This window comes from Geotrypetes seraphini, chromosome 7 (assembly GCF_902459505.1).
Source record: "Geotrypetes seraphini chromosome 7, aGeoSer1.1, whole genome shotgun sequence".
NCBI lineage: Eukaryota > Metazoa > Chordata > Amphibia > Gymnophiona > Dermophiidae > Geotrypetes > Geotrypetes seraphini.
In genome coordinates this window covers 52143678-52168984 of record NC_047090.1, presented here as the reverse complement: position 1 = coordinate 52168984, position 25307 = coordinate 52143678, and the positions used below count along the sequence as shown (strand labels likewise).

Genomic DNA, 25307 nt, shown 5'->3' with positions numbered 1-25307 from the left:
TTAAAACTCACATATCAGAACACCTGAGTACTATATAAACAAATAAGATGTAAGCCCCTTTAAGAGAACACTGGCTCCAGCTGGTCAGTTCTGACAACTAAAATTTGTGGTCTTGTTAAAAGTACATTTACAATGAGGTGAAGACATTTTGCAAATATTTCTGTATAAAAGAACAAAAATTCATCTTTCAGTGGAAGATGATTTTACCTGTCAAATCATGAAATTGAACGGCCCTCCTCCGATCCAGCAGGGAAACACTTTAAAACAGCCTCAGAGCCGTCGGGAGCCTGCCTTTCCCGCACCGATACCAGCGGGCAGCAGGAGAAATCAGGAGCCCAGCAGAGAGTGAGAGCACAGCTCCGCCCCTCCCCCGATCCAGCAGGGGAACACTTTAAAACAGCCACAGCACCAACGACACGCCGATGAAGGCGCACGACAGAGGTGCATGCGCCTTAGTGAGTGCCTTTGTGAAACAACGGATTTGCTGCACTTACAAGACTCACTTCGCCTTGACCTCCTGAGCTCCTGGCAGTTTCAGTAGCCCTCCGCCGGACTTGTCTGCACCTCAAACCGGCTGCATGCGACTCCGTCTCTGAACACTACAAATCCTCTTTAAGTCAGGTAATGGCGGCCCAACCCATTATTTAATTTGTCTATTTAGTACAAGAGCCTCACAAATCCTCTACAAGGCAACCAATTTGCGGTATGTCTAATGTATAAATGTATAATTGTACTTCTGACTCCAGCAAAGAGCCTTAAAGAACCCCCTTTATGGCAGATAACTTGCTATCTGACCACTGTACAATTATATAACCTGTGTATTCTGTAGAGTCTAGCTTGGTTTTCTATAGCTCATAAGTAACCCTCTAGCTGGCTACTGTACAATTGTATATTCCGATTATCTCAACAATATGGTGCTCCTTCACCATAGCCTGAGCATACTACTTCTCGCCTTATACCTAATCGGTTTAAAAAGCAAGGCAACCGCCCTCCTCACCTAGTACTTGACAGTACGTAGCTTCAAACCCAAACCCCCATTAGCCCATGATTACACAGACTCTAGCCTTTCAGAGATCCCATCCTGACAACATTCCGCAGATCTCCCAGACCATACATCAAAAAAGACCGAGCACTAAAAAAACTTAGCTTCATCCCACCCCTTTCCCAAAGTCCCATTATGCTACTCTAACCTCAGAGAATCCTACCTATATAAGCTCTAAGAGGAACAAATCCCAACAAATTTATCACTGGCTATGTGGAAGCTATGTGGTCATCCCTGAAATCTACCATACATGAAGCGACAAGCCTCTACATTAAATCAGTACACAAACGGCGGAGAAACAACAAATCCCAATGGTACTCCGCAGAAATCTCGCACCTCGTCAAGGAGAAGAAAAAAAGCATTTATTTCCTACAAACGAACGGAGACTAGGGAAGCTAAACTAGAACATAGGGCGAGGTCTGCAGCGGTCAAAACGGCAGTCAGGGAGGCCAAACTTCGAGTAGAAGAGACTCTGGCAAAGAACATGAAGAAAGGGGACAAATCCTTCTTCAGGTATATTAGTGATAGGAAAAAGAACACAGACGGGATAGTACGCCTTAGAAAACCAGATGGGAACTGCGCAGAATCAGCTTCTGATAAAGCAGAACTACTGAATGAATACTTCTGCTCTGTCTTCACCTGCGAGGCACCGGGGCATGGTCCGCAGTTGCAGGCAAGGCCCAGCGTGGAAGACCCGTTTCAAAATTTCGAGTTCACACCTGGCGATGTCTGCTACGAACTGGCAAGACTCAAGGTGAACAAAGCCATGGGACCGGACAATCTACACCCCAGGGTGCTCAGTGAGCTGCGTGATGTCCTGGCAGAACTGCTATCAGGACTCTTCAATCTCTCCCTAAGTTCGGGAGAGTCCCCATAGACTGGAAAACAGCTAACATCGTTCCACTGCACAAAAAGGGTTGCAGGGCAGAGGCTGCAAATTACAGACCGATGAGTCTCACATCAATAGTATGCAAACTCATGGAAACACTAATCAAACGTAAATTAGACGCAATCTTGGAAGAGGAGAATCTACGGGATCCCAGTCAACATGGATTCACCAAGGGTAGGTCCTGCCAATCCAATCTCATCAGCTTCTTTGACTGGGTAACAAAACAGTTAGACTTGGGAGAATCCATGGACGTCATATACCTAGACTTCAGCAAAGCTTTCGATAGTGTCCCGCATCGCAGGCTGTTGAGCAAGATGAAATCAATGGGCCTGGGAGAAACACTAACTACATGGGTCAATGACTGGCTGAGTGGCAGACTTCAGAGGGTGGTAGTTAATGGTACCCTCTCTAAAACATCGGAGGTGACCAGTGGAGTACCGTGGGGCTCAGTCTTGGGCTCGCTCCTTTTCAACATATTCATAGGTGACTTAACTCAGGGGCTTCAAGGTAAGGTAACGTTATTCGCTGACGACGCCAAACTATGCAATATAGTGAGAGATGGCAATTCACCCGATAGTATGACACAGGACCTACATTTGTTGGAGCTTTGGTCCTCGACCTGGCAGCTGGGCTTCAACGCTAAGAAATGCAAGATCATGCACCTCGGCAGCAGAAATCCTTGCAGAACTTACACCTTGAATGGTGAGACCTTAGCTAGAACTTCAACAGAACGAGACTTGGAAGTGATCATCAGCGCAGACATGAAAACTGCTGATCATGTGGAGAAGGCTTCATCTAAGGCAAGACAGTTGTTAGGTTGCATCCGCAGGAGTTTCGTCAGCCGGAAGCCTGAAGCCTGAAGTCATAATGCCATTATACAGAACCATGGTGAGGCCTCATTTGGAATACTGTGTGCAATTCTGGAGGCCACACTACCGAAAAGATGTGCCGAGAGTAGAGTCGGTGCAACGGATGGCCACCAGGATGGTCTCGGGGTTCAAGGATCTATCGTACGAGGAAAGGCTGAAAAATTTGCGGCTGTTCTCACTCGAGGAACATAGGGAGAGAGGAGACATGATCGAGACGTTTAAGTATATTACCGGCCGTATCGAGATGGAAGAAGAGATTCTCTTTCTCAAAGGACCCTCAGCTACAAGAGGGCATACGCTCAAACTCAGGGGCGGGAAATTTCATGGCGACACCAGGAAATATTTCTTCACTGAGAGAGTGGTTGATCCTTGGAACGAGCTCCCAGTGCAGGTGATTGAGGCAAACAGCGTGCAAGAATTTAAGAGCAAATGGGATGCCCATGTGGGATCCCTTAGAGGGTTAAGCCAAGGGAACCTGTCACCAGGAGTGGGATCCCTAGGATAGTAGACTTGGGGGTGGGTCAGTAGAGTGGGCAGACCTGATGGGCTATGGCCCTTATCTGCCGTCATCTTCTATGTTTCTATGTTTCTAAACGACAACAATCCTGACTTCGTCCTACTAACGGAGACTTGGCTACTCTCAGATGACGACGTCATCCAAGAATGCCTCCCCCCTAACTTCAAAATCCTATCCTTAGCAAGAGAAAGAGGCAGGAGTGGAGGACTGGCAATAATCTTTAAAAACAACTTAAACTACTCCATTCTAAGCTCTAATTCTAAACTAAACTAAACTAAACCTTAGGTTTGTATACCGCACCATCTCCGCGTGCGCAGAGCTCGGCACGGTTTACAGAGTTTGAAAGGAAAGGAACTACAAAGAAAGGATATAGGAGAGGGACTGAGGAGATAGAGGGGGACAGGATACTAGAGCACGGGAGGTGATTAGATTTTTGAAAAGAGCCAAGTTTTCAAGTGTTTGCGGAAGGATTGGAAGGAGCTAGAATTTCTGAGCGGGGATGAAAGATTGTTCCAGAGTTCTATGGTTCTAAAGGGGAGGGATGTTCCAAGTTTTCCTGCGCGGGATATACCTTTTATAGAAGGGAAAGATAGTTTCAGTTTTTGGGAGGATCTAGTCGAGAGCGGGTTTGAGGAATTCCAGAAGAGTGGGATAATGGGAGGGAGGACGCCATGTAGAATCTTGAAGGCTATGCAGGCACATTTATAGAGGACTCTGGAGTATACTGGGAGCCAATGAAGCTTGAGGAGGAGTGGGGAAACGTGGTCGAACTTGCCTTTTGCGAAAATAAGCTTGGCTGCGGCGTTCTGAATTAGTTGAAGTCTATGGAGGTTTTTCTTAGTTAGGCTTATATAGATGGAGTTGCAGTAGTCCAGTCTAGAGAGGATGGTGGATTGGACGAGGATGGCGAAATGAGAATGATGAAAGCAGGATCTTACTTTCCTCAACATATGGAGGCTAAAGAAGCATTTTTTTACCAGGGAGTTGAGGTGATCGTTGAAGGAGAGAGAGGAATCTAAGATGATGCCTAGGACTTTGCTTGAAAACTCAAGCTGAAGAGTGGGGCCGGAGGGTAGAGGGATGGAGATGGGTAAATGGTCTGAGATTGGGCCGAGCCAAAGTAGTTTGGTTTTGGACTCATTCAGTTTCATTTGTACAGATTGGGCCCAGGATTGGAGGTTCGTAATACATGTGGAGATGTTCTCAGCGAGGTTCGAGAGGTTCGAGTCGGTTTCGAGGAGGATGAGGATGTCATCCGCGTAGGAGTAGAGAGTTTCTAGGGGGGATAAATGAAGGAGTTTCAGAGAGGACATGTAGATGTTGAAAAGGATAGGGGAGAGGGGTGAGCCTTGCGGGACTCCACATTTTGGCTTCCAGGCGGGGGATGAGGTACCGTTTGTGTTAACGGTGTAGGAGCGGGAGCGTAGGAATTTCGAGAACCAATCCAAGACTGTGGAGCTTATGCCTATTTCGGAGAATTGGAAGATTAGGATGTCGTGGTGAACGACATCGAAGGCTGCGGAGAGGTCGAATTGAAGAAGAACAGCAAATTTGTTGCGAGAATGGAGTTGTTGCATCTTAGAGATTAGTGAGGCCAAGAGGGATTCGGTGCTGAAGTTGGGTCTGAAGCCGAATTGGTGGGGTAGGAGGATAGAGAATCGTTCTAGGTAGGATGAGAGTTGGATGGATATGATGGATTCTAATAGTTTGGTTAGGAGAGGGATATTTGCTATAGGACGGTAATTTGATGGAATGGAGGGATCGAGATCGGCCTTTTTCAGTAGAGGGGACAGTGAAATGTGTCCCATGTCGGGGGAGAAAAGGCCTGATGTTAGGGCAGAGTTTATAAGTTCGGTGAGGGAAGTGATGGCCTGTGTAGGGATGTTCTCGTATAGGTAGGAGGGGAAAGGATCCAAAATGCACTTGCAAGTTTTTAATTTGAGGCAGAGTTTGGAGACTTGCGCTTCAGAGACAAGCTCGAAGGCGGTCCAGGATCTGTCGGCAGGAATGGATACAGGTAGGGTAGAGTTGGGAACAATAGAGGTCAGGGGATTGTAGGAGACTGTGGGGGGGAAGGAGCGTCTTAGGGTGGAAATCTTTTCATTAAAGAAATTTGCAAGGGCCTCGGCTGATAGAGATGGTGGAAGCAACGACGGGTCTTTTTTCGTAGTTAGGGAGCGCCAGATGTTGAACAGCGCACTGATCTGGTTGTTGGATCTGGAGATCTTGTCTCCAAAGAAGTTTTTCCTGGCTTTTTTTAATGTTGAATTGTAAAATTTAATGTTAGCCCTCCAGGTCTGTCTATCGGAGGGGGATTTGGATTTTTTTTCCATTTGCGCTCCAAAGCGCGACACTTCTGTTTTAATTCTCTGTGAAGAGGTAGGTACCAGGGGGCCTTTCGGGGGTAGGAGATGGTTTTGGTGGTTAGTGGAGCAAGGGAGTGGTAGGTGGACTCGGAGAGGGCAGTCCAATTGTGCCAATGTGATTCGGGGTCTATAGGTCTAGGGTTGGAGGAGAGTTTGTTGAGAAATTTCCCCAGAGACTAGAAACGCCTGGCACCAAATGCTAAAAAGCTACAAAAACATAACCAAAGAGAAGAAAAAGCCTTCTATGCCCACAAAATAGGTAACACCTCCTTAAACAGCAGCAAGCTGTTTAAACTAGTCAATGACCTATACGATTCTCACTCCTACACGAACCCAATAGAAAAACTCAGTTACAGCAGACGACTTAGCCGATTTTTTCAATTCAAAAATAAAAAAAACTAAGACTTGCTTTATCAAGCCCTCAAGACTCCCACTGGGACTACATCTTCCCTCACGACCCAGATGCATCTACAGCCGACATGAGTTGGTTCAACATCAAAGAGATTGACTGGCAAACATTCAATAAGCTCTACAACAAGTACGCCAAATCATACTACAGACTGGACCCCTGCCCCCCCAAATGTGATGAAAGCGGCCCCTATCAACTTCAAAGCCAAACTATTAGACTGGATCAACCTACAACTATCCATTGGCAAGTTTCCAGAGGACTTGGGTCAAATTGTAATAACTCCTATTAAAAAGAACACCAAAGAAACATCCAATAACATAGCCAATTTTAGACCTGTCGCAAACATCCCTCTTGCTGCTAAATTAATGGAAGGCCTGGTAAATGCTGAACTAAATACATACCTAGACAAATTCAACCTTCTGCAGAACAACCAATCAGGTTTCAGACCCGGCTTTAGCACTGAAACAATTATGGCCTCACTCCTAAACCATCTACATTCCCTTCTCAGTCAAGGCACCAGTGCAATGATTCTACAACTGGACCTAAGTTCTGCCTTCGACCTAGTAGATCACGCCATCTTAATGAACTGTTTAGAATCCTTAGGCATCACAGAAAATGCTTACAACTGGTTCCAGGAATTCCTCGAGTTCAGATCCTATCAGGTATTCAAAGAAGACAAATTCTCCTTCAGCTGGAAAAACAACTGCGGATTGCCCCAGGGCTCCCCGCTATCTCCGACCCTATTTAACATCTACCTTATCACATTGGGACACCTGCTACAAAGCCTAAAACTCAACTTTTACATTTATGCTGACAACATTACTGTAGTGCTACCACTAACCTGTCTTGTCGTCAGACTTTATTAATCTCTTAACCAACACCCTAAAGCAAATAGAGCATTGGATGATGGCCTTCAAACTAAAACTGAACACAGAAAAAACAAAATTTTTCCTGGCATCTCCCAATGAAAAGATAAGACAACACAATTCACGTGAACGGCCGTGATTACGAAATTGACCAAACTATAAAAATACTAGGAGTCAACCTTGACAAACACCTAACCCTGGAAAAGCATACTGATGTACTTTTAATATACAGTGGTACCTCGGTTTGCAAGACGAGCAAAACATTCGCAAAATCGGCGCCTCGGAAACCAAGCGCGCTTCAATTTGCGAGCGCCTCCCCTGCGAACCGGCACCCTCCCCCCCACGATCTGGCACCCCCCCGCCGCCATCGGGCCCCCCCGCTGCTACCTGAGATCCCCCCAACCCACCCGAACCCTCTTCTTACTTTTCTGTAGCCTCCGTAGCGGCACCGGCACCAGCATGTCCTGTGCGTGGTGCCGGTGCCTGAAGATCTGCTTCCTGTGCAAGGCCTGAGAGTTCACGTCGAACGTGAACTCTCACGTCGAATGTGAACTCTTGAAGCCCAGCACAGGAAGCAGATCTTCAGGCACCGGCACCATGCACAGGACATACTGGTGCCGGTGCCGCTGCGGAGGCTACGGAGGCTACAGAAAAGTAAGAAGAGGGTTCGGGTGGGTTGGGGGGACCTCAGGTCGTGGCGGTTCTCGTGGGGAGGGGGGGAGCAGTGCTGCTGGCCTCAGGGAGGGGAAGGTGGGGGGTGGAAACATATCAAAGCAAGTTTCCCTTACTTCCTATGGGGAAACTTGCTTTGATATACGAGCATGCTCCTGGAACGGATTATGCTCGTAATCCAAGGTACCAATGTATTTGCCACTCCCAATTAACACTGATAATCTTACTCAACTCCAATCATTAATTTTTGATTTTGGTAGCTCTACTTTAAATCCATTAATTCTGGGTGATTTCAATATTCATTTTGATGATCCTAACAATAATTACACTAAAACTATTCTTTCTTATATAAAACAATTAGACTTTTATCCACTACTAACAATGCCAACCCACCAAGCAGGACACACAATTGATATGGCCCTAATAACAACATCCGCAAGAAACAATTTTTCAGTAAACTGTTGTCTACCAGTCCCATGGTCAGACCACTTTTTAATAACAATTACACATAACTTACCTCACATTAAACAACAATTAATAAATTTTAGAAATTTCAATGACCTCTCTTCAGACTCAATTCGTTCAACATTTAAATTCGATTTCTCTGAATCTAGAACTCATTCTATAGATTATTTAATCATTATTAGATAAACTAGCACCAGTACAATCTAAAGTTATTTCTGATCGCAAAATTTAGAACCCATGATTCACGGCTGAACTTTCTCTCATTAAAAAACAACTAAGATCTTCAGAACGTAAGTGGAGAAAAGAAAAAACTAAAATAAACTTTCAAACATTCATTGAGCAATCTAAATTCTACAAACAAAAAATAAACCAAACAAAAATGAAATTTTATTCTGATAAAATTATGAAAGCTAAAAATCCATCAATTCTCTATACTATACTTAATTCAATAACAAGTTTAAATAAACAATCAGAAGCTGTTGCATCTTCGCCCACTGCTCTAGAACTCGCTGACCATTTTATTGAAAAAATTAATAAAATCAGAAACACTTTTACAGTGAATCAATATATAACTTTTGCTTATGAACAAACCGATTCAGATTCATTATATTCAAAATGTTCAAGATTTAACATGCCAAGTTTAAATGAAATTGAGTCTATTCTCAAATCCATAAATATTAAGGGCTCTAAAGCTGATCCAATTCCTCCGTTTATTCTCAAACGTTACTTTAATATTTTCGGTCCTTTCATCCATAAGCTAATTTATGAAAGCCTAAGTCAAAATACCGTACCAACGGCCTGAAATAAATCAATCATCCGTCCTATTATTAAAGATAAGAAAATGAGCTCTGGAGATCTATCTAACTTCAGACCAATAGCAAACATTCCTTTTCTGGCAAAACTGATAGAAAAAGTCGTCTTTTAATCAAATTTCAGAGTCTGTGGAAAAAACTAATGTTCTACATCCGAACCAAACCAGTTTTAGACATCACCATAGTACTGAACATTCTTTGATTGGTATGACTACTTCTATCCAATATTTTCTAGATCACCATCAGTCAATTCTATTAATCTCCATTGATCTCTCAGCAACCTTCGATACGATCGATCACCAACTTCTTCTGGATAGACTCCAATCCATTGGTATTACAGACCAAGTTCTTTCTTGGTTTGTATCATATCTTACAAATCGTACTTCTACTGTTTCTTTTAAAGATTCAATATCTAAATCTTCACAGTCTACATATGGTGTCCCTCAAGGGTCTATTCTTTCCCCTTTATTATTTAATATTTTCCTTGCCCCTCTACTTACTGTTTCCAAGTCTTTGCCTACGCTGACGATATCCAGCTTCTACATCCATTAGATGCCAACAAAACTTCTGATATCATAGCGATCAATGAGAAACTCGATCAAATCTACCATTGGCTAGACTTAAACAGATTAGCACTTAATATAAAAAAACTAATGTGATGCTTTTCCCCTGGAAAGACAATTCTTCCCTTGTTGCTCCCATTTCTATAAAAAAATGTCCCCCTACAAATAGTTAGTAATACTAAAATTTTAGGGCTGATCTTTGATCACAAATTGAATTTTCATGATCACATTAGTAACATTATTAAAACAACCTTTTATAGACTAAGACAAATTCGATCAATTTCAAAATTTTTATGTTCTAAATCACTTAATATTCTTATTCACTCTTTGGTGATCTCCAAAATTGATTATTGTAATGCTCTTTTTAAAGGAATCTCTTTAAATGAAATAAAACGCTTACAGATCATTCAAAATGCTTCCATTAAACTTATAACTAAAATTAGGAAATTTGATCATGTAACACCCCTCTTAAAAGATGCGCACTGGCTTCCAGTCACCCATCGGATAACATACAAACTATGCATACTCACTTTCAAAGCCCTTCTTAATAAAACCCCAGCATCTAATATAATAAAATGGTAGGCCGCGCATGCGCACTAAAAAAAACGTGTTCCCTGAGATGTCCCGAAAATACGAGTGCGCATGCGCGCCTACAACGTCACCACAGCCTGCTCTCCGTCTCCACCTCGCGCCGCTGCAGGCCCCACACTCACTCACACATCCGCTGCAGCCTAGCAACTCCGACCACAACCTTCCACCCTCAACCGCCTATGCCGGCTCAGGCTGGCGCGTTGAGAAGTCGGAATGCAGACCCGGAAGAGCGAAGGAAGCCTCACACTGAGCAACTGTATTTACACTGTGCAACGAGCCTCTGCCACGGTCCCGGGTTCCTCTCAGCCTACCCTTCTCGCGGTCTGGCCGGCTACCTTAGTCCTTTGCCGCCGCCACCCCCTTCCCTTCCCTACCCTACCCGCGGTCGACAAAACTCTTGCCTCCAGCAGCCGCCAGAGCCCTGTAAACACGCTGCTTCGCGGCCTCTACTGCCTTCATTTGCTCTTCCGTTTCTCTGATGACGTCATCAGGGACATGGAAGAGCAAATCGGGGCAGTAGAGGCCGCGAAGCAACGTGTTTACAGTGCTGCAGCGGCTGCTGGAGGCAAGAGGTTTGTCGACCGCGGGAAAGGAAGGGGGTGGCGGCGGTGGCAAGGGACTAGGGGAGCTGGCCAGACCGCGAGAAGAGAAAATCGCGTGGGCCACGAAGAGACAGGGAGGAACTGGGAAGAAGGAAGAGGGAAAGGGGCCTGCTTTGGGGAAGGGCTGTGCTTGGAGGCAGACAGCTTTGCTTGGGGGGGGGAGACAGAAGGGGGGGCCACGGAGACACAGTCAGGAAGGAACTGGAGGGCCAGAGGGAAAGGGGTCTGCTTTGGGGGAGGGGTGTGCTGGGAGGTAGATAGCTTTGCTTGGGGGGGAGAAAAAATGGGGGGCCACGGAGAGACAGTCAGGGAGGAATTGGAGGGGTAGAGGGAAAGGGGTCTGCTTTGGGGGGGAGGGGTGTGCTGGGAGGCAGACAGCTTTGCTTGGGAGGGGAGACAGAAGGGGGACCACGGAGACACTGTCAGGGAGGAATTGGCAGGGTAGAGGGAAAGGGAGCTGCTTCGGGTGGAGGGGTGTGCTGGGAGGCAGATCATTTTGCTTAGGGGGGAAGACAGAAGGGGGGCTACGGAGAGACAGGGAGGAACTGGAGGGGGAGAGGGAAAGGGGGCTGCTTTCTAGCACCCGTTAATGTAACGGGCTTAAAGACTAGTTTATTTATAAACTATTAATTCCATATTCTCTAAACAGAACTCTGAGATCCAACGAAAAGAACTTACTAACTTTTCCATCTCTTAAGGTTATCAATACAAGACGACAATTCATTTTCTCTGTTACCGCACCTCAGTTGTGGAACGCCCTTCCAATTTATTTAAGGGAAGAGCAGAATCTTGAGAAATTCAAAAGTAATTTAAAAACATTTTTCTTTAAAGATGCTTTTGGTAATTAACGAAACTCTCCGCAGCTCAGATTATTTTATTGTACTGTATTATATTGTCTTTCTGTTGCTCATTTTGTATTTTTACCTTTTTGTTCTACTTTTCTATATTGATTTTGTATTTCATCTCCCCCCCTTCCTTGTGTATATAAGTTTGTAAAGTTAAATTTTTAATTTCGAATGTCATTATGTATTGTTCTGTAATATATTGTTTCCCATAAATTGTAATTTTAATTTGTTCATCGCTTAGAAATATGATTAAGCGATTAATCAAAACAATTATTAAACTTGAAACTTGATTGTTCAAAAAAAGTATATCAGTCCTATGGAAGCTCTGCACCATTAAAAAATACTTTGATGATTCATCCTTTCGATTACTTGTACAATCATCCATCTTGAGTACGCTGGATTACTGCAACATTATATATCTGGGAGCTTATAAGAAGACACTTAACAAGCTGAGATTAATTCAGAACATTGTGGTCCGGCTCATCTGTGGTTTAAAAAAATGGGAACATATCACCCCATACTTCCAGATACTCCACTGGTTGCCGGTGGAATCCAGAATACTCTTCAAGTTTGCCTGCATCAGCTACAAAGCTATCTTTGGAATGCTACCAACTTACCTCGCCTCTCAATTCATCCTCAACAGCTCTAACAAGAGCTCTCGCAGAATAAATCTCTTTAATTAGCCATCCCTGAAATCATGTCTTTACAAGAAGTTCCTAGAAAGAATATTATCATTCCAGGCAGCCAAACTGAACACATGGCTCATAAAACCCATTCTCGAGGCCAATTCTTACGCCGACTTCAGAAAATCACTGAAGACCTGTCTCTTTAACAAATTCTAATTCCCAATTCTTGCCCAATCCCCCTCAGCTATCCTCATCCCAATCCTCTTGATTTTAGATTAACTCATCCTTCTTCCCATTTGTAAAGATATTCCACCCAAATTGTTTTCCCCTGCACCCCAATCTGACTAGATACTTCCTTTTGATTCAAACCATTTTGGTTCTCTTCCATTTGCAATTTGTATCCCAGAAAGTACTTTTTCTGTTCCTCTTACATCTCATATACTCATTGTATGTATCTTGTTGTAAACATCTCTTACTCTCATTGTATGTAACTTGTTGTAAACCGCTTTGAACTTATGGTATAGCGGTATATAAGAAATAAAATTATTATCATTATAAGAAAAGCAGCCAGATCGGGCAGCCAATAATTAATGCAGGATGATTTAATCACATAAATGCACATCACTAAGACATATGTTTGAATAAAGTATGGCGTTCAACACCGATAGTTCAGCATTTTAATTGCCCAGTTGGCATACAACTATTTAATATATTACTTGAAAATTCATGGTGATGATTGCAATATCATTATTTATAAACAAGTATGAGAAATTTATTTAATAATATTTAACTGCTAATATGCTCATAACCAGTGGCGTACCTAGGGTATGTGGCACCCGGGGCCCATCATTTTTTGACACCCCCCCCCCCCCCCTCATGTAAAATTTTTTTTTTTTTTTTTTTTTTGCAATAACCATGAAATGGAATAAATGGTCAGAATAGAAACAGGCAGTGAAAATTTTCTTTTTTTTTTTTTTTCCAAAGTATTTTTATTGAGAATGGCAAAAGGTCCAGACAAGCAACTATGGTCTGTACAGAAACTTATACATTATCAAAAAGAACACAGAATGAGAGTAACAGCAACAACAAGCATGAACAAGCCTCTCCCAAGAGAAAATTGCCAATGAGAGGCATAGCAATACACAACAAAAGGCCAAAACTTGGGGCAAGCAAACAAATCCCACCCCAGAACCCACAAGAATAATAAGCCGGACTAGACCCTCAGCCATATTTTATAATGAAAAAAACCCCCACAAGCAACAACACCCAGACCGCTCACCAGACACACCAATCCGCACAACAAGCACCCAAGAAACACCCAGCCACCACCCAGACAAAACTACCAGACACACCTACCCCACCAAGCCCAGACCCAACCCCCCCTCCCCAGAGAGTGCAAGCGCAAAGTGGACCGTGAAAAGGGCAGCTGCAGAAGTGGAAAGCCCCAGATAAGTAGGTTAGCTAAAGAAAGCCCACAGATAGAAGAAATCAGGATAACAGAAGTTCCAACAAATGCTCCCACAGAAAATTTTCTTTTATTGAACCTCATTTATGTAACCATTATTCCAAACATAACATAACATAAATTATGTCTGAATTGTCATGACATCAGAAGTACATATGGAGTAGTTGCAGGTGATGCTTGGGACAGTTCTGATTATGTTAGTTTGGTTTTATGTGTTTTTTTAATAGAAGGGTTTTTATTTCTTTTTTTAAGGTTTTGTAGTTTGTGGTCGAGGTCAATAGGTTGTAGAGTTGGGGGTCAAGTGTTGCAGCTCGAATGGCTAGGAGGTTGTCGAACAGTTTTTTTCTTTTGACGTTTTTGGTTGGAGGGTGTGTGAATGGTGCGTGAGTTCTCCTATGTCTGTTTGAAGTGGATTGAATTATTTAGCTGAAGAAATTAGTTACCCCCCCCCCCATTCCACACACATTAATTCTCTTCCATTTTTGTTCCCATTATAAAAAAACACTGATAAGTTCCCAGGAAAAAAATACATTAAAATAAGAAGTGAAAACAAAGGCCCCTACAGATGAGAACATAACATAAGAATAGCCTAACTGGGTCACACCAATGGTCCATCATGCCCAGTAGCCCATTCTCATGGTAGCCAATAGTGCTGCCCGATTCAGAGAAAAATATTTCATTCGATCCGATTCACCCTGTTGAATCGATTTTTCGATTAGATTCACTGTTAATGACACCGCTTTTTAAGTTTAAACAAAGTATAACAATAAATTTCACAACAACAATAAATTTCACAAAGTACTTAAAAAAAAAAAAATCACATTTTTCCATTAAAGCAGTTCTGGAGACATTTGCTTGAACAGTCTTTTTTCCCAGTCCATAAGCAAGCAATATGAAAAAGATTTCCTTAATTATCTACTCAAACATTTTTGCTATTTACTTTCATTGTACCTATACTATTATTCAGTAGAAAAAATGGACTTAACTGTGCAGGAAATGAATCTCCTCATACACCCACCATATAGTGCAAAAATGTGCAAAGGTCTGTTTTTTTCTTTCGATCACTACATAGCCTAATGCCACACAAGCAGCGCTGTTACAAACATATTCTGAAGGTCAATGCTAAGGTTGACAAAGTTTCCTTCCTTGGACCAGAAGGAGATACTGACAAACCACTGGAAGAGATTCTAAAACAACTACCCAGAAATAACACCCAAAGACCCACTCAGTGTGTGAACCAGTTGAGTGGAGTGGACTAACTGGGGGTGGAAATGGGCCCAGAGTTTGCTCAGCAGAATTTCCCAGACTACCTCTTCCTCTCAACACACTGACATGCTACCACCACCACCAACACTAGGAACACCTCACCGAGTATGCCAGTAATGCTTATAAACTTTATAAAACACATTATTATATTTTCTTATAAAGCATATATTTTAACTGAACTCAGCCTTGCCATTCACAAAAATAGAAAAGTTCCCATTTCAAGCTGTCTCATGTACACTTTTCAAATCTAACATATTGTAATCACAAAACAGAAAATAAAATTATTTTTTCTACCTTTTGTTCTCTGATCAATATTCAAATCTTGTTGGTCCCAGGCTCTTGTTGTCTTGCTTGCCAGGGTCTCCTTTCTCCGTGCTAACCATCCGTCTGCCATCTCTGTTCTCCCCTTCCGTTTCCCTTCCCTCTCCCGGAGATCTGGCATCTTTCCTTTTTTTTGTCTCCATCCACAGATTCACCTTTTCTCAACTCCCCACCACCCCAGGATCCACCATCTCTCCCTTTCTGTTCCCAACTATCCTCCTATCCAGTATCTCTATCCCCCCTCCACACCATCCCCTGTTTCCAAGTTCTCTCCCTTTCTGTTCCTTCCCTCCCTAAATCCCATTATGCACCATCTCTCTCCCACTCCTCTGTTTTTAGACCCATTATTTCTAACCCCCAAAGTCTGGCATATGCATGTATCTTTGAACCCCCCCTTCCCTCTCTCCCTCTGTGTACTTTTACACCAGGACCCCCCTCCCCCGAAGGTCTGTCCCCCCTCCGAAGGGCTACACCCCACCCCTGAAGACCTGCACCCCCCGAAGGACTTTACCTCCCACCCGAAGGTCTGCCCCCCTCTGAAGGCCTAAACCCCACCCCTGAAGGACTGCCCCCCCCCCCCGAAGGCCTGCACTCCCTTGAAGGTCTGCACCCCCCCGAAGGCCTGTCCCCCCCTTGAAGGCCTGTCCCACCCCCTTGTAGGCCTGTCCCCCCTTTAAGGCCTGCCTGCCTGCCTTTCCCCCCCTTGAAGGCCTGCCTCCCCCTTGAAGGCCTGCACCCCCCTTGAAGGCCTGCACCCCCCCCTTGAAGGCCTGCCCCCCCCCTTGAAGGCCTGTCCCCCCCCTTGTAGGCCTGTCCCCCCCCCTTGTAGGCCTGTCCCCCCCTTGAAGGCCTGCCTGCCTTTCCCCCCTTGAAGGCCTGCACCCCCTTGAAGGTCTGCACCCCCCCAAAGGCCTACACCCCCCCCCCGAAGGTCTGCACCCCCCTGAAGGCCTGCCTGCCCCCCTTGAAGGCCTGCACCCCTTGAATGTCTGCACCCCCCCCCCCGAAGGCCTGTCCCCCCTTGAAGGCCTGCCTGCCTGCCTGTCACCCCCTCCCCCTTGAAAGCCTGCTTGCCTGCCCGCCCGCCCCACCCTGAAGGCCTGATGCCCCGACCCACCCCGAAGGACCGCTCGCCCCCCTGGCCTCCCCGCACCACCTATGAACAGCCGCAGCAGGATCGCGAAGTCAGCGTCGGGTACCAGCCCTAAGGGGGTGTTCCCGGCCTTGCCGTTCAGTCCCCCGCCACCCCCGAAGGACCGCTCGCCCCCCTGGCCTCCCCGCACCACCTATGAACAGCCGCAGCAGGAACGCGAAGTCAGCGTCAGCGATCCCTGCTGCTTCCTGCGCCACGGTCCCGCCCCTCCTCTGACGTCAGAGGAGGGGCGGGATCGCGTCGTAGGAAGCAGCGCAGGGATGCTGACGCTGACTTCGCGATCCTGCTGCGGCTGTTCATAGGTGGTGCGGGGAGGCCAGGGGGGCGAGCGGTCCTTCGGGGGTGGCGGGGGACTGAACGGCAAGGCCGGGAACACCCCCTTAGGGCTGGTACCCGGGGCGGCCCGCCCCCCCCGCCCCCCCCTAGGTACGCCACTGCTCATAACAGTTCTCCCTGATGAAGTGATGTAAAACTTGGCTGGAGTGAATAAAATCCTTTGTTCTTTAGTTTATAATCTGTTTTTTCCATTCTCCAACTATTTATAAGTTTTTATTGATGACTCCACACAAAAAAAACAGAATATAATATAATTCTTATCCATTTTTCTCCATCCACATAACAAGGAACAAATTGATGACTGTATAAATATACAACAGACTGAAAATGTTAGGACACAGTATATGTCTGCCAATTCCATATTCCTACTATCTCCTTCTCCCCCCATAATGTGTTGTTTACTTTCAAAACAATTTTAATAATGATCATGCAAAACAGTACAACCAGAAAGATCAATAAAGTATACAAGCAACTCATATAGAACAAGTCAGAGAGCTACAGTATGGTCATGGCAAACTAGTTATCAGTTGAGATAAATACAAGTGGAGCAGCAGCTCTTTCCTACCCCCCGTACCCTATACAAAACCATTTTGTAAAGAAAAGATACAGTGTTCTAAGACCCTGGGTTCTAATGAGCCCTGGAAAACCTTGCGACAGGCACAATTTTTCCTCCCAACAATTTATATTGAGGATAGAGTGCATACCACAACAAAAATATTAAAATGATACAATACAAATCATCCATTTTTTAGTATAGTGTTCCCCCCACCCACCCAGAGAACAACTTAAGAGATACAAGTGAAAACAATATCCAACAACAGAACAGAAGAAAACATAAGATCATAAGAATAGCCTTACTGGGTCAGACCAATGGTCCATCAAGCCCAGTAGCCCATACTCACGGTGGCCAATCCAGGTAACTAGTATCTGGCTAAAACCCAAGAAGTAGCAACATCCCATGCTACCAATACAGGGCAAAAGAAGAAAAAAAAAATCTGCATCTCTCATGAGCTCCCCAAAAAACCCCTGAAAGGGCTTCAAAACAGTGCAAATCATAAGATGTTTAAGATGTCACTATGAGCTCTGGGACTCAATGATTGGATATACAAATTCCAAGTAGAAAGGAACGCTTTTTTCCTATTAAGGGTAGTACTAGCCAATTTATGTTCTAGTAATAAAAGACCATGAAGATGATTCCGCCAAGACCAGAATGATGGAATGGAATCCCCCACCGACAATATTTTTCCCTATCAAACCCGCTTTCCATAGAAACATTCTATGGACTGCTGGGGGAGACAGAAAGCCTCATATTTGTCCAACAATAACCCTGCAGCCGATAATGGTATATCCTGATGTAAAATGCTGGCAACATAATGAATAATCTTTCTCCAAAAGATCTTAATTTTTGGGCAGGTCCAAGAAGCATGAATAAAGGAGTGGGATCCTTGATTGTACTTCTGGCAAGTAGATGAATCACTATAGCCCGATTTATTATAACCTATTCCAGGTAAAATACGCCCTGTGGAAAACTCAGAATTGACATTCCCGAAGGTCTGCATTGATTAGACATATACCACAGATTTCAATCAATTTTGGAAAATCCAACAAAGTCTCCAAAATACCCACTTCTAGACTCCATCTAGAACCATAGGGGCACAGTCTACCGGAGATAATACATTTTGGAGGGATTTATGTAAGCCCAATACTCAAAAGCCATCCTCTAAAAATGGTTCCACAAATTCCCATATTTTCGTCTCAATGGGAAACAAACCTGTTCTATCCAAGGATTGAACATAATGTTGTAGTTTATAGGCAAGAAAATCTCTCAGGTGAAAATTATTGATTTCTTGGGACTCCACAAAACTTATGTCCCATCCTCCCGAAGAACATGACATATCAGCCTAACGTCTTCCAATAACAACCTGCTTAAAGTAGCATTTTCAGTCCCCAGCAAAAATTGTAGATTTCCCATAATGGGCAGTATACCAGTGGAGCGATTATTGCCATGCCAGATTCAACCCAAGCTCTCCAAAGAGACTGTAAAAGCAGACTAGTTTTTGCATATGGAGGTTGTGCTTTAAACAGAACCTGCAAGAGAGATAAGATACTCCATGGGGCCCAAATTGTTCTTTCCATAACCTATGGAGTGAAATCTTAGTGATCAGAAAATCATTCTCCCAAGGAGTGCATAGCACATGCCAAATTATATAATTTGAAAATCAGGGATACCCATACCACGCCGAGACCAATTCCCAAGCAAATATTTAAATGCCAACCTAGGCTTTATTCTTGTTCCAGCAAAACCGTGATAAAAGTGAATATAAATGCCAGATGTCTTTGTTCAGTAACCAAAGTGGTAAAAGCTGCAAAGTGTAAAGCCATTTAGGGAACAGTATCATGTCAAATAGTTGATTGCGACCATGAAGCAAGAGAGGCAAGGGGGCCCAACGAGACATTCTTCTGTATACTGAAACAAGGCATCAATATTCCTCCTAAAGTAGAAACAGAAGTGGTAAACTTGATTCCCAAACAAAAAAAATCTGTAGCCCTCCTAGCCCTGAGTGTAGTAGCCAATGCCAAAGATTTTTCCAAATTCAAACAAAACCCAGAGAAATCCCCATATTCCCAAAATGTTTCCATTAGACAAAACAAGAGGCACCCGGATTACATAAATGAACCAAATTTAATCTGCACATGCAGATTTTGAATTTGGACTCCCCTATTCAAATACCCTTTATGTCAGGATTGGAAATTCCCAACTGCTGGGCGCTGAGGCTATAGCTCCAATCACTATGCTACCCAGCCCCTTCTCTCCAGTGTCGTTATATAAAATGAACAACCTCCCTGCTAAAAAAAAAGATAGGGAAGGAATATCTGGAGTAACCTACTCCCGGACTGACCAGTACAAACAGGGATATGGTAAGGCAACATGAGTTCTGCCGAATCGCACTCAACAACGCCTGGCGGAACACCCCCCCCCCCCCAAAAAAAAAAAAGACCCAGCTCGCTAAGCGGCACCAAGCAGCTGGTCACTCGTGCACCGCTAAGCCACTCCAATTGAAAAAAAACAAAAAACAAACAGTGGAAAGCGGCTGCGGGGAAAGCAAACTCCTTTCCCCCAGGCTTACATGAGAGAAAATTATCAGGTGCTGCCCGATGGAAACAAACTCCCATGCTCTACCAAGCTATCACCTATGGTTGTAACCGCTGATGAAGTGGGCCTAAAAACTGGCAAACGCTAACAAAGCCCCAGTGACTGCCGATTCCCTCGAGCCTCCAATGCAGCATCCCTCCTTAGCGAGAACGACCCCATAACACCGTAGTTCAGAAGCGATCAGCCACTAACTACTCGATAGTGAACAGCTGATAACGTGCCCTCCCCACGGCTGCTGCAGCAAACAAGCTGACTGAGGGCAATCAAGGCAAACATCAGACTCAGTTCCCTTGCGAAAAGAAAAGCATCCAGCTACTCCCCGCTGGCACCTCTGAAGGGGAACAGAGACAGCCTAACCCCCCTGACACAAGTGCCATGGAGGTGGCCAAAAAATGCTCCACTGAGCCCATGCTGCCTCCCTCCACTGCCCCCCCCCTCAGTTAGCCCCCTGATGTTTAGAGACCAAGGGGGAGGAAGCAGATACCAGACACTTCCCTGGAGAATCATTGGTGGGAGCACCCAAACCAAGTCGGAAGTGGAAGAAGGACAAAACGGAAGAAAACTGGAAAGAGCACAGGGAGCATCAGAAAGAATGTCACCGAGTGGTCAGAAAAGCCAAGAAAGAATACGAGGAGAGACTAGCCAAGGAAGCAAGAAACTTTAAACCATTTTTCAGATATGTAAAAGGGAAACAGCCAGCAAGGGAGGAGGTGGGACCCCTGGATGAGGGAGACAAGAAAGGAGTGGTGAAGGAGGAAAAAGAGGTAGCTGATAGACTAAACAAGTTCTTCGCGTCAGTCTTTACAAAAGAAGACACATCCAGCGTGCCGGAACCAGAAAAAATCTTCAAGGAGGATCAGGAGGGTATATTATCATGCATGGAGGTAAGCCTCGAAGCCGTTCTAAGGCAGATAAATAGATTAAAAATCGACAAATCTCCTGGCCCAGATGGGATCCACCCGAGGATATTGAAAGAGCTCAGAGACGAAATAGCGGAGTTACTCAGGCATATTTGCAACCTATCCTTAAGATCAGGGATAATCCCGGAAGATTGGAGGATAGCAAATGTTACACCAATCTTCAAAAAAGGATCGAGAGGCGACCCGGGGAACTATAGACCGGTGAGCTTGACCTCAGTTCCGGGGAAGATGGTCGAATCACTGATCAGGGAAGGTATCAATGAGCATATAGAAAAAAATAAACTGATGAGATCAAGCCAGCACGGTTTCTATAAAGGACGATCGTGCCAAACGAATCTACTACATTTCTTTGAGGGGATAAGCAAACATTTGGACCAAGGTAGCCCCATTGACATAGTTTATCTGGATTTCCAAAAAGCCTTTGACAAGGTACCCCACGAGCGCCTGCTGAAGAAACTGTGGAACCACGGGGTGGAAGGGGACGTCCACAGATGGATCCAAAATTGGCTGATGGATAGGAAGCAGAGGGTAATAGTAAAAGGACACTACTCTGACTGGAAAGAGGTCACGAGTGGTGTCCCCCAGGGGTCAGTGTTGGGACCGCTGCTGTTCAATATATTCATTAACGATCTGGAAATGGGCACGAAATGTGAAGTTATCAAGTTCGCGGACGATACAAAACTCTCCAACAGGGTCAAAACTGTTGAGGAATGCAAAGAACTACAGAGTGACCTGAACAAACTGTGCGAGTGGGCAAAAAGATGGCAGATGAGCTTCAATGTGGAGAAATGTAAGGTCTTGCACATCGGGAAAGGGAACCCCATGTACAGCTATACGATGGGAGGAAGGGAGATGGGGAAAGGCACCCTAGAAAAAGACCTGGGGGTATTGGTGGATACAACAATGAAGCCAGCGGCGCAATGTGCAGCGGCCTCAAAGAAAGCGAACAGAATGCTGGGCATTATCAAAAAAGGTATCACTACCAGAACGAAGGAGGTCATCCTGCCATTGTATCGAGCAATGGTGCGACCACATCTGGAATACTGTGTCCAATACTGGTCGCCGTACCTTAGGAAAGACATGGCGATACTTGAGAGGGTCCAGAGGAGAGCAACTAGGATGATAAAGGGAATGGAGAACCTTTCATATGCTGAAAGGTTGGACAAACTGGGGCTCTTTACCCTGGAAAAGCGGAGACTGAGAGGAGACATGATACAGACATATAAAATCATGAAAGGCATAGAGAGGGTGGATAGGGACAGATTCTTCAGACTAGCGGGGACAACAAAAACAAGAGGTCACTCAGAAAAACTGAGAGGGGACAGATTCAAAACGAATGCAAGGAAGTTTTTCTTCACTCAGAGGGTGGTGGACACCTGGAACACGCTTCCAAAGGAGGTAATAGGACAGAGTACAATACTGGGTTTCAAAAAGGGACTGGATGACTTCCTGAAAGAGAAGGGGATTACAGGGTATAGATAGAAGGTTACACTACAGGACAAAAGCGAAAAGCATATGTGAGTTTTAGGGTAGGAGCACTATCAGGTCCTGGACCTGAGGGGCCGCCGCGTGAGCGGACTGCCGGGCACGATGGACCTCCGGTCTGACCCGACAGAGGCAAGTCTTATGTTCTTATGTTCCTGGAAGCGAGAGCGCCAAAGTCCCATGATGGTGTTACCGCTGCCAAAAGCAGTTACCTACGTGCTTATGTCTCCCCTTTTATTTTCTGGGAAAGGAGAATCAGGGAAGGCAACATGTCCAATGGGGAAAGGGACCTGTGGTGAGCGGGTATTACCCCTCTTTAGTAAGGCACCATGTCATCTCAGGTAAGGGACCTGAGGGGGGGGGCAGGTGTATCCTACAAAGCTGGCAGCATTCTGCTAGACACCCCTCCTCTGCAAACATCCAGGCTGATACCGACATCTAGAAGCAGAAGCCAGGAGCAGTGAGGAACACATCCAACCACCTGCTGGAGATAGAGTGTACTGGTTGACCAGGAGGCTGTGCATCCAATATATCTGAGGACAACTCTGTGCTCTCTATCTCCACCTGCTGGTTGATGGACGTAATCTCACTGGTCTCTGGATTCACCTGCTGTTTATGACAAGGAAATTTTATATTTACATCAGAAGCTCTGGCAGAGACCCGTTTATAAAGTATGTATTCTTCCAAATATTTCCAAAGTAATAAGATATCTTTGCTTATTTGTAAATTCAGTAGCACAATTAAATGAAATACGGTAACTACTTTTGAAGTTTTGGGGGGCAGGCAGGGATGGGTTTGATTCCTGTCCCTGCACAACTCTTGGGTGAAATACAATGTATGACAAAACCATACCACATTTAGTAAACTAGCAGTCTTGACACATGCCACTGCCCCCTCCCTCAAGTAAAGCAAATAGAGCATCAGATCATGGCAAAAGATATACCAGACAGAGTGTGGAGTATTCTAGCTTATTCTAAAGGGAAAGTCTCAAGACAAATACATATAAGAAATAAGCATTTCTTACCTTGTTCTTTATTTACAAGAGTTTCTTCACTCTTCTGGCTTCTCTGCTCAGATAGGGTCATCAGCAAGTGTTCTACATCTTCCAAATTTGCACAAGCTATAATACAGGAACAGAAAAAAAATGTTTCATATTGGAGTAGATAAAGCCGAAGTACTGTACATTTAATCCCTAGACCTTGAACAATTATCAAGTAGAGAAAAGAGCAAAAAAAACAAACAAACAAAAAAAAAAAAACCCCAAGTAAAAACTCCAAATTAAAGTTTGTAACAAAATATTTTGCCCCTATTAAGAGCATTCAGCAATACTACTAAGCCACAAGTTACATACTGCTCTTTTGCAGGGCCTCCCAAACCTGTCTTGACCACTGTCATGTTTCTAGGATTTTCAATGTGGTTTCAGACTTATGTTCATTGGTACCATCATGTATAAGCAAGCAACTGAAAATCTGACCAATAGCAGGATGCTCAGAACAGGTTATATAGAAACATAGAATATGATGGCAGAAAAGGGTCGTCGGCCCAACACATCTGCCCACTCAAAAGAACCCTCCCCTTAAAAGAACATTCCCCGAAGTGAACCCACATGTTTATCCCATCGTTTCTTGAAGTCGAGCATGTTGCTGGCCTCAACTACCCAACGTGGAAGGCCATTCCAACGATCAACCACCCTTTCGGTGAAGAAGTATTTCCTGATGTCACCATGAAATCTCCCACCCTTGAGTTTGAGTGGATATCCTCTTGTTGCCGTGGGACCCATAAGAAAAAGAATATCTTCCTCCACCTCGATATGGCCTGCAAGATATTTGAACGTCTCCATCATGTCTCCCCTCTCTCTGCGTTCGAGAGAATATGGCTTCAACCTGCTTAGAAGCTCTTCATATAGGAGATCCTTGAATCCTGAGACCATCTTGGTGGCCATTCGCTGGACTATTCTCTTCACGTCTTTTTGATAATGTGGCCTCCAAAACTGAACACAGTACTCCAGATGAGGTCTCACCAAGGACCTGTACAACGGCATTATGACTTCAGGCTGACAAAACTTCTTCAGATGCACCCCAGCATTCGTCTAGCCTTGGCCAAAGCTTTCTTCACCTGAGTGGCTGTCTTCATATCTTCACTAATGATTACACCCAGGTCCCGTTCTTCGACAGTTCCTGTTAAGGATTCCCCATTCAAGGTGTATGTTCTGCTGGGGTTACTGCTACCAAGGTGCATAACCTTACATTTTTTGGCATTAAAGCTCAGTTGCCAAGTTTTAGACCATTGTTCCAGTAAAAGTAGGTCGGGCATGGTTGCGCTGTCAACCACGTTGCATAGCTTAGCGTCAATCGGCAAATAGTGTAATTTTACCTCGAAGTCCCTGAGGCAGGTCCCCTACAAAGATATTAAACAGTATCCAACCCAAGATCAAGCCCTGTGACACTCCACTGGTCACAGACGACGTTTCTGAGGCAGTACCATTTACCACCACCCTCTGAAATCTACCACTGAGGCCATTCTTTAACCCATGCAGTCAAAGTTTCTCCTAATCCCATCACTTTCATCTTGTTTAATAACCTACGGTGTGGGACACTATCAAAAGCCTTACTGAAGTCTAAATACACGATATCCAGAGATTCCCCCCTGTCCAGTTGTTTCGTTACCCAGTCAAAGAAGCTTATCAGATTGGATTGACAAGACCTTCCCTTTGTGAACCCATGCTGCTGAGATTGCGCATTAAGATATTGTGATGCAGAACAGGTTTTGTGTTAAGATACTGTGGTGGAGCTGAGGACTGCCAACTTGACAGAGGACCCAACTTCTGCCACAAGCATAAGGACAAGAAGTGGCTACTTGTGCTGCAAAAAGGACACAGTTCACCTGCTGAGCAAGTTCAAAGCATTTATTCTGACTGTTAACAGTTCACTGGAACTCCCTTAGCTAATTTTAACTGTTCACATATTGGCATATCTCACAAATGTAGTTCATACAGTTGCTTAAATATAACCATAACAATAGTTCACAAAAGTCCTGCCAATAGGCAGCAAAATCCAAGCACTTTCACATAGCA

The 25307-nt window shown here is 44.6% G+C and overlaps 1 protein-coding gene across 3 annotated transcripts in view; it reads right to left on the bottom strand.

The window, feature by feature from the left end:
• OVCH1 (ovochymase 1) overlaps nucleotides 1-25307 on the bottom strand; it is a 413341-nt gene that overhangs the window by 373086 nt on the left and 14948 nt on the right. For all 3 annotated transcript variants that reach the window (XM_033953446.1, XM_033953447.1, XM_033953444.1), the window contains exon 2: nucleotides 23259-23354. In XM_033953446.1, coding sequence (XP_033809337.1) covers nucleotides 23259-23354 — 96 coding nt within the window. The remainder of the gene's footprint in view (nucleotides 1-23258; nucleotides 23355-25307) is intronic.